The 13826-nt window shown below is 39.8% G+C and overlaps 1 protein-coding gene and 1 non-coding gene across 2 annotated transcripts; one reads left to right on the top strand and one right to left on the bottom strand.

Annotated features, from left to right (window-relative positions):
* The first annotated feature begins 25 nt into the window (after positions 1-25).
* LOC144666826 (growth hormone-inducible transmembrane protein-like) lies at positions 26-11823 on the top strand. Its single transcript, XM_078528231.1, has 6 exons — positions 26-318; positions 2171-2424; positions 7207-7306; positions 8034-8231; positions 9372-9543; positions 11180-11823. Exons 1-6 carry the CDS (start codon positions 141-143, stop codon positions 11265-11267), a joined length of 990 nt encoding a protein of 329 aa, XP_078384357.1. The 5' UTR covers positions 26-140; the 3' UTR covers positions 11268-11823.
* Positions 11824-12828: 1005 nt separating this feature from the next.
* Trnaw-cca (transfer RNA tryptophan (anticodon CCA)) lies at positions 12829-12900 on the bottom strand. The gene has a single exon. It is a non-coding gene; the product is annotated as a tRNA-Trp (tRNA).
* Between the last annotated feature and the right edge of the window lie 926 nt (positions 12901-13826).

Below are 13826 nucleotides of genomic sequence, written 5' to 3'. Positions count from 1 at the left end.
CTTCAAAATTTATGCTCTCGTGCAAGTTGTAAATTGCGCAGACTGATTTGACGCAAGTTTTGATGGAAATTGCATAAAGTTTTACCGCTTTTTACAACATATTTACTACTATAAATTAACGGTTTTGGAAGGCAGACAAGATGTTTGCAGCGAGGATAGCAGGACGATGTTCTCTTCGAAGTTTGTCGACCTTTTCGATTCAGAATTCAACGAAGACGATGGCGCGATTTCCAAGAAAGAACTGCAACAGATTTTATCAAACCGAAACTAAAGCTTGGAGATCTTGGGAAGGGACGACAAAAGCACCGGGTATTACTGGTAAGCCATTTATAATAGTTCTCTGTATGTGGGCAAGCTTATGGTGTGTAATCAATAATATTTGCCACAGCAGACGTGAATTACACATGTACATGTACAATATCTTTCTGTTATGTACCAAGCCTGTGAGGTTTTGCAACCACAGTGTGAAGATGGGTGATGTTTCATCCTAAACATGTCTTGTAATGAAAAATGTATTTCTAAAGCATCCTGTTTTTTTGTCAAAACGTCATGTTAATACTTCGCACAAGGGCTGCCATGGGGAGGGTCTGTTATGGGGGCCGGGGTCATTTAGTTCGTACACCGCCTTATATCTTTCTTCTTAGACCGTTGATTTCTTTTATTTTCTTTTGAAGACCAAGACCGCCATAGTTTTTTGTCTTAAACCCTCAGATAATAAAGAATCTGACCACAGACCAACACTTAAAAGCGGCTTACCGTATTTATTCAAATAAGCGCTTCCCACAAATAAGCGCCACCCTCAAATACAGGTTGGGACAAAAATGTTAATAAGCGCCACCCCCAAATAAGCGCGGCAGTCCCGGTGCAAAGCAACTCGAAAACAAACTTGGACATTTCGTTCCATCAAAAGCAATGTTTGCAGTTGAAAGTGATCATTTTACTGCTCGCCCATTAGTTTTCTATCCAACATTCTTACAATTCTTAGTTCTGTAAATGTTGTAAAGGCCGCGAAGTTGCCAGGACAGCTAGCGCCACTTCTCTCTTCAGTTAGAGACGAATATTGACAATCAAAAGACGCTATTTTCAATTGCTGTAAAAGATTAGATTCTTTGTGGCGTCCAAATTTTAAATAAGCGCCCCACTGGAGGTGCGAAAAAATTTAATAAGTGCCGCGGTGCTTATTCGAGTAAAGACGGTAATCCGCCAGACCGCCAAAGTATAATAGACTCTCATAAAGTTTTCAAGCAGCCAATACATTGAAGTTTTAACCCGTACCATTTTGCGCTGTATACAAGTGTAACATAAGACCAAACAACAATGTTCACCCATAACATTGAGTGAACTCAGCCGTAACAGGTGTTATGTGTGGGTTACACAAGGGTTTCAAAATGTTTTCAAGTAGCCCTCAGTAGGCAGCTTGGACCAAGTTGAACTTGTTTGGTGCGAGCTGATTGCTATGACCGAGTAACTGACGACATGTAATCAAGTGGGCAGAACTCTGGCGGTCGCCGGCTTGTTTTAAAAACCCTAGTTACAGCCCTTAAAGGGACATGGTCAGCATTGTCACGATATTTTAAGTCATTTAAATTCTGATTACTTCGAAATTGAAGGAATCCTCAAAATAATAGTTGTGTAATGTAGGAAAACAACAAAGGAGTAATCAAAACCTGAAAATAACCAAGGATGGTTTCGTATGACGAAGATTAAGACAGATTACGACTGACAAACTTGAAAAAACTTGCCAGTTTTTTCAAAATGAGTTGTCGGTGACTGAGCTCCTTTAATGACAGTGCTGCGCACTAGCAAAAAACTATTGTTACACTGCATGTATTAATTGGTTTGTAATAAATCAAAGTAGGCTGTAAATTTTAATTTGTTTTAGTTGTCGATACCTATTTGTTAAGTGCAAATTGTTCTTCATTTTCTTTTACAAAACCAACTACCTACAATAACCTCTAACCAGCACACGCAGTAGATTCGACATTTGTGAGGGGGTGAAGAAAAATACCCCCAAAATACATGTACCGGTACATTTATAGCCCAATTTGCAGTTCTTGATACAGTGGTATCATTAGTAAGAGTGGTATCAAATATAACCACATTGTTTTACTCTACAGATATGTTAGATTTTATTTTCTATTACTAATGGTCGAATCCTAACTTTGTTTAGCTGAGACAACTGGACGTGCCGTGTTGGGCGGTGCTGCCCTGTTTGGTGTGGGAGCCCTGTGCTATTATGGCCTTGGGCTGTCCAATGAAGTGGGCGCAATTGACCGTGCGATGGTTTGGCCCCAGGTAGTGCGAGATCGTGTGAGGTCAACTTACACCTATTTCGCGAGCAGCCTGGCATTGACAGCAGGAGCGGCATATGCCATCAGCCAGAGCAGAGCTGTCTTTACACTGATGAGAGCAAGTCCTTGGCTTGTAAGTTTTGAACATGTCAGTAGTTAAATCTGTTAACACCACAACAGTTTTAAGATGACTGTTTTAAAGCTCCTACATGTACATCTATATGTATTTCCAGAAAGTTTCTCACAAGTAAAATTACTATTGATTCCAGAAAAATGGCCTTTTTTCAGGCCATATTTCGAACACCCTGACCCCCTTAATTTCCATCGCAGATTCAAAAATGCTGATTACGTGATACTCATGAAGTTGAACCTTAAGTTGAACTGATGATGTAGGACCGTACAGTACAGAAATCAATTATTTATTTACATATCTGCTAGGGAAGTGCATACTGCAAAAATACTAGCCAAAGGCCAAGGTATGGTTTGAGTGCTGAGTGCAGCTGCAAGTGAAATTTTTTCTTCAACTTTAGTGGCAAAACTTAATAATAATGAATAATAACAATTTTTTTTTTTTTAATACCTCATTATCTTCTTACCTATTTTCATATTTACTTAATATTTTACTTCTTTACTGTGTTTACCATTTTTATGACCACCACCATCACCAGAAAGTGACCATTTCACATTATCTGACCTCACTACAGGCACCAATTGGGTTGTCCTAAAACCCGGAATGCCGGAAACCCGGAAAACCAGAATGCCGGAAATCCGGATAAGAAAGCCCGGAATCCTAAAACCCGGAATGACCTTTTTTGTGTACGCCTTTTTCAAGATAAATACGTGGAAATGTGTTATATTTTTGGGAAATTGGAAGTTTGTTATGAGTTGCCAATTACGTTGCGAGTTAGCAAATCAAATTGTCAATTTCGATACAAAGTTCCCAACTTCGGCCCGACTGAACTTCGCAATTTAGCTAGTAGGAAGAAACAAAACATGTTGATTCAAAGTCATGGCGATATCTGAACTCAATGATTTTAAAGGAAACAAGTTGCTGCGGGAATATTCCAGCGATTCTTGCTGCTCAAGTTGCAAAATACTTATTTGAACAAATGAAGAGCGGCGGGAATAAACGGCCCCTGGACTTTCTGACTAAATCGAACATTATCGAAACAGCTCCAAATTGCGCATGCAGGTTTGTTTACGTGTGCTAAACACTGTCCTGTGTTGCATTCGGCTGGTCTTTTCTTCGTTTTTCAGAAACTATGTATGCAAAAAAAAAAAGGCATTTTGCAAGCTTACGTGCTCCCAGTCAGCTAGCAGTCTGAGTTTTCCAACGCATCGCGTGTACATCTTTCCCTGTAGGGTTTTCTAAGCGTCTACGGAAGACGAGAAACCATTTAACAAGCATTTCTTCGACTCGGTGCGCATGTCTTTTGTTGATTTGAGTAGCGTAGGACTGGATACTGCATTGTGACGTAAGGTCACATGTTAGAGGCGGAAGAGTTTGAATTAAGCGAAATGGCGTGTCTGTGAAAGTAAAACGGAAAAGTTTATAGTTTTAGCTCGATTGCGGCTGCCAGGTGGTTGAAGGACATCATTAAGTCTGAATACCCGTAAGTTTACAGCATCGCTCGAAGAACTGAGTGATGTTTCTGCCTTTGTTTTGTACAACAGCGCTGTTTAGCGCTTCGGAAAAAACGTTGCAAACAAGGTAGTTTGAGCCTGGCCGCATAGAAGGCCTAAAACAAGAGGTTTCTTGCCGGGAACTTCGTCAACGCGAGTTTTACAGGGTCCGCTTGGGTTCTGCCGCGACAAAGTTGCCGAGAAGTGACCTGGTTTTAGACTTTAAAAAATTCTTTATAGGTTTGGGGGGGGACCTCCCCTTGCAAAATTATTTTCTGTGCCTCATTAAATATTCATCAATCAATCAATCAATCGATTCGTGCCTTAGTTTATCTTGTTTTCGCGGGATTTTGTAGATGTGTGATGATGTAAGGAGTGGAGATAGAAGTGAGAGCAAGCCGGCGGCACTTAACTGAAAGCAAAACTAGTATAATGTGACAACTCGAGCAAACGTATTCAATCAACAATCAGTCTTTATTTCACTTTCACCTCAAAATTACAGCTAACGGTAACAGATTACAATAGTCTTGCCCGAAACAACAAAAAGAAGCTAACCGCAAGCAGACTGCAGTGAAAGCTAGCCGCTTGAAACGCTAACGCTAACCCTAACCCTTAAACTTGGGTTTAGCTTTTTAACCCTAAATTTGAAATGAAACTCTAGCGTCAGACCCTAACCCTAACCCTTGGGGTTTAGGGTTAAGCTTTTTTCGCTAGGGTTAAGCTAAGGGGTTGGGGCTAGGCCTGTAATCCCAAAACTTTAGCTGACTTCATCGTTTTGAGAAACAAAAGGTTTCCTTTGTTTATCGTTTGTAAAAGAAAAGACAAAAGAAGCCGCGCGAGCAAAAACCTTGTCTTTTTGCATGTGTAATTTTTCAAAAACGAAACAAAGACCAGTGAAATGAAAGACAGGACATTGTTAAGCACACGTAAACAAACCTGCATGTGCAATTTGGAGCTGTTTCGATAATGTTCGATTTAGTCAGAAAGTCCAGGGGCCGTTTATTCCCGCCGCTCTTCAAATAGTCGACGTCAATAAATACCTTACATTGTTTTTAACTTGTGCAGATTAAAACCTTCTGTAGTTATATTATCAAAAAGGGCCTCGCTACGCTTAACCGTTGGGAAAAAGCCATAAAAATAAAAATATAAAAGGTTCAAAAACTTTAAATTTATAATGTTAAGCTTTGTTCAGCGTAAACATGTTGGTCATATTGGCCATGTTGGCGGGACAAGTTAGTCTTCCCTGTCGCCTCGCTTCGGCTTCGATTAATATCAACTTTACGTAAAGATGGGTAAACCATGCATCCAGTTTCATCCGGCTTAAGATTATACCTCGCACAAAGCGTAAAAAATATATTTTTGTGCAAAAAAGGAAAATTTGACCAAATTTATGCCTGCACAAAATAATTTATTTATTGGCAAATTATTGAGTGATCGCTGGTGCAAAACGTTGTCTGACACTTCAACTTAATTATTGCTTCCATCCTCAAGCGACGAATATCGACAGCGTTTGATACCCATTTTCGAAAGGACGTGTTCATGCTTAGATGCAATAGACGGTATATGACGGTATATGAATGTAATGCTTCTACTCACAATCAGTCAGAACGTTGATCATTGTGCGTTTTCGTCAAACAAATATTTGGGCAACTTGAGCTGCAAGAATCACTGGAATATTCCCACCACAACTTGTTTCCTTTAAAATTATCGAGTTCAGATATCGCCATGACTTTGAAACAACATGTTTTGTTTCTCTTCAACTAGCTAAATTGCGAAGTTCAGTGAGGCTGAAGTTGGGAACTTTGTATCGAAATTGACAATTTGATTTGCTAACTCGCAACATAATATTTTATTGGCAACTCGTAACAAACTTCCAATTTCCCAAAAATATAACATATTTCCACGTATTTATCTTGAAAAAGGCGTACACAAAAAAGGTCATTCCGGGTTTTAGGATTCCGGGGTTTCTTATCCGGATTTCTGGCATTCCCGGTTTTAAGACAACCCGCACCAATTAGGTAACAAGGTGGCTATAGTGTATACTAAATGAAATTTAGGCTTAGTTAGAGGCAAGTTGGTGCTGGTCAGTGGCCATTTTCAAATTGGTCATGTGCATTGGGTCAGCAAGGGTTTCATGTTCTGTGTTCCACAGAAAACCGCCTATTTTGATTGGGTTCATTTAAACTACAGCATCACATGTGCACTACTGGTAGGGACCAAGACTACTGTTTGTACAGACACGGTGTAATAAAATGATATCTGTATTAATACACCGAATGCAAATATGGCGGATCACTCGGTCGGTGCCTGGGACGAGCTGCATGAAAGCGAGGCTACTCAGGCTTCAGTGTTGTGTTTTGACAATGCTTTCGTACGGAAGTCTTGCTTATTCATCGATCTGGTGTGTTTCTTTTCGCTGCTACTACGAGTTGCTGTGTTTCTCGATGCCACGAAAAGTGATAGAAGTGTTCACTGTTTGCCTCTAAGGGAAAAAGTGGATCAATGCAATTCATTGAGACGAAACAAAGGAGTTTGTGATCGCCGCGGGAACTACCAGTATTGAGGTTTGTTCGCTACATTTCAGGTTCGAAAATCGTAGAAAATTCGTTTAAATGACGAGCTTATGTGGTGTCTAGTGGTGTTCCAGCACGAGTTGCATGGCCAGGATCTTTACCAAGGTAAAGGAAAGCTCCACTTCCAAGACATCCTCTGTCTCAAAAGAAGATCTTCATGTCCGGCTTTGTTCGCGTCCGATCCACTCACACGGAATCGCACGATCAAATACTAACCAAGTGAATGAAATTCAACTGCCCCGATAGTTAAAGCTAGTGAAAGCATTGAGCCAAATAAGAACGACTTGGAGCTAAATGTGATCGCTTACACATTTTATAAGATCTTCTAACCTGAAATGAAGCGAACAAACGTTATTAAAAAATCCCGCGGCAATCGTGAACTCCTTTCTTTCGTCTCAGCGAATTGCATCGGTCCAATTTTTCCCTAAGAGGCAAACAGTGAACATTTCTATCACTTCTCGTGGCATTCAGAAACACAGCAACTCATAGGAGTAGCGAAAAGAAACACACCAGATCGATGAATAAGCAAGACTTCTGTACGTAAGCATTGTCAAAACAAAACACCGAAGCCTGACTAGCCTCGCTTTCATGCAGCTCGTCCCAGGCACCGACCGAGTGATCCGCCATATTTGCATTCGGTGTATTGGGTGTCCATATCACATCGTTTTGCAGTAACTCACAGTAGTGATTTACCTTTTTGTTGTTTGTTAACTCAACAGGTTGTTGGTGGAGGAATGATTGCTACAATAGGAAGTTCCATACTCTGCATGAGTCTGCCATACGAGGCAGGATTGAATGCAAAGCACCTGGCATGGGCTGGTGAGTGACAAGGAGTTAAGCGGTTAATGGTCACTGGGAATTTTTGGGTGAAGATGTGCTGCTGGGACTCTGAAACCCATACCCTGTTCAGGACTATGTTCAGCTGCATTGTACCACCCTATTATAGACTAACTTGAATGTAATTATCAACAGAATATGTAAAACACAGAATTTTAGCTGTCCACAGGAAAAACATAATTTGATGTAGAATTTTCTTGAATCTTTCGCCATTTTGACAAAAATGTTTATTGAATAAAAGAAAGAAGGCGTCATGCACATCAAAGAAATACATGAAGGACTGAAGGGGGCTCAGAAATCAATTATTTATTTACAATACATGTAATAACTGCTAAGGAAGTGCATATTTCAAGAATTTTGGTCAAAGGCCAAGGTATGGTTTGAGTACAGAGCAAGTTATTTTCTCTGTTTGATCCTTAGCAAAAACTTTGTGAATGAAAAAGAGCTTTGACAATTAAATGTAACAACGTAAATCACAAAAGTAATAAATATACAATGTACATGGGCTTTGTACATGTCTTTCTTGCCATAACAGTAGAAACTTTATCATGTTCAATACTTAGAAACTTTTGTACTAGCAACGAAGCATTCTGATTGGCTGTTTATTTCAAATTCTGAGTGGTACTATCAGCAGTCTCTGTAGTGAATATACAGGTATCTACTGAAAGTTATGTTTGAAGTAACATTTTCATGTGTGTACATTTTACAGGTCATAGTGCCCTGATTGGGACCCTTATTGCTCCTCTTATGTTACTGGGAGGTCCATTGGTGCTGAGGGCTGCTGCTGTGACTGGTGGTGTAGTAGGAGCCTTGTCGCTGACTGCTGCTTGTGCCCCTGATGGCAAATTTCTGACCTGGGGTGGTCCCTTAGCTATTGGACTTGGTGGTGTTTGCATGGCATGCTTAGGTAGGTTCTTCTTCTGTCTACTTTTGTTTATGTAACGTGAACATAAAGGGACACTTTCACAAGGAATTTCTGCTCTTCAGTAAAAAGTGCTAAAATTGGCAAAGTTCTCTTGCTCATGCGCAAAATGCATCTAGAACATCAATGTAAAGATATAAAGCAAGTGGTGTTGAAGGAAGATGGGAGACATTATTATTTTTAGCTACATGCCACAAGGGCAAAACTTGAAAAATTCAGCCTGACTTTTTCAAGTTGAGATCAAAAGTTCCTGATGGCATCACATAAACATCACTTGTTTATAGCTTCAGTACACTGGCATAGTAACTTTGAACAAAACTGGACCACTATTTGTAGATTTCTATATGTCATTAGGCTCTTACATTTTTTGAAGAAAAGCTTGTGACAGTGTCCCTTAAAGAATAGCAAGCTGTTATATGTACAGGACGGCTAAGCCTTTTTTATCAAACACCAGCTATTTTCCTGCTGATTAGAAAGGAATGTGTCTAAAAAATATCTAGGTTTACCATTATAGGACTTAGGAAATTAAAAAGGTAGTTTGAGCCAAGTGTCTCATCAGGCCGGAGCTTATCTTGGTTTCTGTACAACCTTGCAACTAGTATTTCTACTCCCCTGGCCCCTGTATGGGATGCTAGCCCATGGCAATATTACCCCCCAGCATTAAATTCGTTGATACCCATTTGTACACCTGGCTGGAGTGAGGCATTGTGACAATCAAGATAAGAGTCTTATCCAAGAAAACATTGCATAACCCCAGGCAGGGCTCGAACCTGGACCACTTAATCTGGAGTTTAGTGCACTAACCATTGAGTCACCACACCTCCCACCATTAATGTGACAGGTTGGCAGATTAATTTTTGGATTGATGTTGTTTTGATATACTCCTATGCTTCTTGTTTCTTAAGTAGCTGGAATTTTTTGGAGATCGATGTTATCATCAGTGCCGTCAATGCCTCGGCTTTGTTTGAAAATAGCCGTCTGGTCTGCCTCCTGCCAGTTTGGACTTTCATGTTATGTTCATTTTAAAAAAATGTATTTGTTTCAGTGTCTATTCGCATTGACCCAACTGACCCTGAAAAGCCCCCCTTATTGAGTGGTAATTGTATCTTTACATTTGATTTTCAGGTACGCTGTTCCTGCCTGCCACATCAGTTGTGGGTGCAGGACTTCAGTCTGTAGTTACTTATGGCGGGCTGGTAATCTTTGGAGGCTTTATGTTGTATGACACACAGAAGATCATCAGAAATGCTGAGACGTATCCTCTCCATGCTGACAGACCTTATGACCCAATCAATGCGTAAGTACAGACCTTTTCATTCTAGTAAGAGTACAGCAAAACTGATTTTTGTAGGTAAAGGTTAAAATTAATTTTATACACGGCTAAGTTGTGTTTAAAGCTAGAAGCTTGCAGGGACATGAATATGAGATCACTGAGCACAAATCCAGTTAGTGGCTAGCCTGCGTAGCTGGTGGGATTAGGGGTGCAAGTGAAATTGCGTGAGAAACCTGCTAGGCAGCGTGGCGAAGCCGCGAGTCTCAACTTGGCTCCTCACTAATCTTCGCGCCGCTCGAGTTGACCAATTAAAGCAAAAGCATTCCGCCGAAGAAAAAGGACTCAGACGCAAAATCGCTCCTGCTACGCAGGCTAGTCAGTGGCAGGGAGGGGGGTTGACCAGCACCCTAACCAAGGTACGAAAGTTACCACAGTAGGCACTTCTGGACCAGTGTGCCAAAAAATCTTGGATGCTGAGTTTACACTAGGTATTTTGTAGTTTCTGCTCTGTGATCAACATACACTTGGCTGTTTAGTGCAATGAATCTTCGTTTGTATTGGTTGCAAAGACCAGGCGATGTCTTTGATTCTGGTAAAATGATGACTAGGGGACGTATTAACAAAGCCCTCCTAAGTTACACTGTAAGGCGCAACTGTTTGAAAACAAAAGCCCTTTTTAAAAAAGAAACAGCACCCAGTAAAAGGGTCTAACTGTCTGAATCCAATAGATACCCAACAGTGCTCTTCAAAGTGTTACAGTGTGTAGTCTGAATACTTTTAGTGAACTAGGAGGTTGTAAAAGCAATATTATCAAGTTTTTCTTCTAGCATGTTCAAGATTAATATATATCCGAGTGTGCTTTTTAGTAGCGCTTTTCTTGACAACCTTTTGCCCGTTCAAATAAATAAACATACGAACCAACCAACGAATACAATATTTAGAGAGGAATCCGCATCAGCTCTAGTAGGTTTTCACGTGGTTCAATTGGCCATTCCGAGGTTGTGCAGGGGATTGGGGTGAGTTTTTAATTTTAAGCAATCACTAAACTGACACATTCACATGAAAGAACCCGATGAGATTGGTCTTTTGACCAAGTTTGACGCTTTTAGGATGAACAAAGACGAAGTTATTGGCCTTGAAACATGCTTAAAAATCCATACAAACGTCTCTTATTTTGAGACAGCGTCCCCCAAAACCATATAAACTCTTAAATTCTTTATGATTTTTGTGATACTCTTTAAAATGGGCAAACATAGTGATTTTCATCTTAGTTTCTTTCACATAATTGGTCTTTGGCAGCTGTCACAAAACGGATAAAAATTTTAAGACTTTATGGTTTTGGGGGACGCTGGTTCACAATTAGAGACGTTTGTATGAATCTTGCACCATGTTTCAAGGTCCATAACTTCGTTTCTGTTCTTCCTGAAAGCATCAAACTTGGTCAAATATCCAATCTCACCGTGATCTTTCATGTGGTGCGTCAATTTATCGATTACTTAAAATTTGGAACTCGCCCCAGTTCCCTACGCAACTCGGAACGGCCAATTGGAATCGAACCTGGGCCAAATTGTTGGGAGGCGAGCGCTCTCACCTCTGCGGGCTATCCCCCGCTCCCCAATGATTTATTTAATGTTTGGTCATTTTTTCTGCCTTCCTACAGGTCTATTGGCATATACATGGACACTATCAACATCTTCATCAGAATTTTGACCATTATGGCATCCTCCAACACGCGCCGAAGGAAGTAGCCCCCTAGCCCAGCTGAATTGACAAAATTCACAAGAAGACAAACAGACAATAAACAGAGCAAAATTTGTATTATGAACTATGGTTCAACCGTCAGTTTTTCAGAATGCATGACTTAGCTCTCATTTTCGGAAGGCCGCTGATTATAATGTCTTTGCTTTACTAGTAAGGATAGCATTGCTGAATTGTATTCTGTTTTTGTACGCAATGTGGTGTGATTAGGAACATCTTACAAGATGTTATTAATCCCTCTTATTTATTGCCAAGTCTTAGATCAGTTTCTTTGATGGTTGTACCGATGGCCAGAAATTATTAAGGTTAAAAAATGAAGAGGCCACTTGTTGTTGCTATTTCGAATGTTGCATGTATATATGAATCTAAAAATGTCTTATAAAGTGTAGAAAAATCTCTTCTAGATGGCCAGAGAACGAAGTTTAGCTATGCAGTTAAACCTTTAATGAAAATTATCAGAATCGCTCCCATGTAAGTAAAAATATGGAGAACAGGTACTGTTATTGTCACTTTTATGCAAAGAAAAATAAAAGGGAATTTTAAATAGCTTTGTATGTCATGTAAGCCGCAAGATTTGTTCGCAGCGATGAAATGCTTGTATTTAGACTTGCTTACAAGTCGAGCTCACTGAGCGCGCAGCGCGAGAGCTAAAGAGCGGAGCGCGAGAGTTCGTCCGGGGTCTACTACCACCAAACCGGAAACGAAAAGCGAACGGCTTTTAGAAAGTCTAGCTTGTATGGGTTTTTTAAAAACTTAACTCCGACTGAAGCTAGCTTGATTAGCAAAATACAGCCGAACACCGATTTTCTTCAGCCCGGCCAATGTTACTAACAGTAAAATGTGTTGGAAGAATGAAACCTAGTATAACAAACCCCCCTTATAACGAAGACATTTTCACAGTCGCTTAGCACCTTGTTAGCGAAGCGAAGTCTCGAGAGGAATGGAAACAGCTAACAGAAGTCCCTGTGACAGATAAATTGCTAGAGGTATGATCTTTATTCTGAACGTACAAAAGTTTAGCTTTTTATTGAATCGGGTTATCGACAAGCAAACACGTCTCAAAATCGCCTCAAACGATAGGTTTCCTTCACTGCACAAAAACCAGTAATTTAAAATTTCACACAAATTAAACTCACAATAGCCACTCCGAGTATGCATCATTGCTATAAATTCACATAAAAAAAAAAAAAAAAAAAAAAAAAAAAAAAAAAAAAAAAAAAAAAAAAAAAAAATAAAAAAAAAAAAAAAAAAAAAAAAAAAAAAAAAAAAAAAAAAAAAAAAAAAAAAAAAAAAAAAAAAAAAAAAAAAAAAAAAAAAAAAAAAAAAAAAAAAAAAGTATACGGGGTTTTTACTTATTTTATTTTACAACTATTAGTGAACAAACAATACAAACGAAAGAGGGTTGTATTCTATTGTCATTTGTTTCTATTGACAATTGCAACATTTTATACGCGAGGGGGGTGATGGGTTGGAAGAGGGTTTTTTTCGCTTTGATTGTGCTATTTGCATATTCAGATAAACGCCAAAAGGTAACAGCAAAAAGAAAAGAACTGACCCCGACGTGAGTCGAACACGCAGCCTTCTGATCTGGAGTCAGACGCGCTACCATTGCGCCACGGAGTCATCTGATGCTAATTGTTTTTTTTTACAACCAATTTTTTTTTTTTGTTATGTAAAGACGGGCACTGGGGGTGGGGTGGTGCTTAAAGAAACAGGGGTAGATCCAGTATTTTTCTTATAAGGAGGGGGTGCGCATCCAGGATTTTTCTTAGAAAAAGCTTAAGGGGTGCACTACGTAGGAATGGCGCAACTGATGACGTAAACAAATTTTAACAGCGAATACGAAACCGCAGGACATCTCGGGGGGGGGGGGGGGGGGGGAGTGCACCTCCTGCACCCTCTGACCTACATCCGACACCTGAGAAAGTACATGATATTCTTGACAATATCCGTTGAGTGACAAACGCCCCCATACATGCATATCTGTTCTCTGCTCGTAATTTTTTTTCTACAATATCCGTAATTCTGAGAACATCCTGCAAGTACCCAAACCAAGAACTAATTATCTTAAACGCAGTCTTGGTTATTCAGGGGCTGTTCTGTGGAAAGGACTGCCATCCAAACGGCTACGTAAGCCATTACCGTATTTATTCGATTAAACGCCGCTTTTACAGCAGAAATATTAATAAACGCCGCCCGAGAATAAACGCCGCATCATGATGCGGCGTTTATTCGTATTATAGCATCAAAAGGCAAATGGAGTAAATATCAAGTTTGAGCAAGCCTAAAATAATTATTTTCCTTGATGGTAACAATGTTTTAAGACATTAAAAATGACTTTTGAGACAAGCAGTACAACATGTTCCTGTTTTTTAAAGTTCAAAAATGTTCAGTTACCATGCTGTTGTTTGCAAGAAATAAATCGAATTTTAAATAAACGCAGCCCTCGTATAAACGCCGCCCTCGAATAAACGCCGCACTGGAATCGCGAAAAATTTAATAAACGTCGCGGCGTTTATTCGAATAAATACGGTAACCCTTGCAAGCTT

Source organism: Oculina patagonica, chromosome 9, assembly GCF_052425735.1.
Source record: "Oculina patagonica isolate OP01 chromosome 9, crgOcupat, whole genome shotgun sequence".
NCBI classification, from domain to species: Eukaryota; Metazoa; Cnidaria; class Anthozoa; order Scleractinia; family Oculinidae; genus Oculina; species Oculina patagonica.
This window is presented reverse-complemented; position numbering and strand designations above follow the sequence as displayed.

What these genes read in the sequence shown, in the direction of transcription:
- LOC144666826 (XM_078528231.1), top strand. Translation starts at nt 141, where the DNA reads ATGTTTGCAGCGAGGATAGCAGGACGATGTTCTCTTCGAAGTTTGTCG. An exon ending in AAAGCACCTGGCATGGGCTG is followed by an intron (nt 7,307 to 8,033) that starts GTGAGTGACAAG and finishes TACATTTTACAG; the next exon opens with GTCATAGTGCCCTGATTGGG. An exon ending in TGTTTGCATGGCATGCTTAG is followed by an intron (nt 8,232 to 9,371) that starts GTAGGTTCTTCT and finishes TTTGATTTTCAG; the next exon opens with GTACGCTGTTCCTGCCTGCC.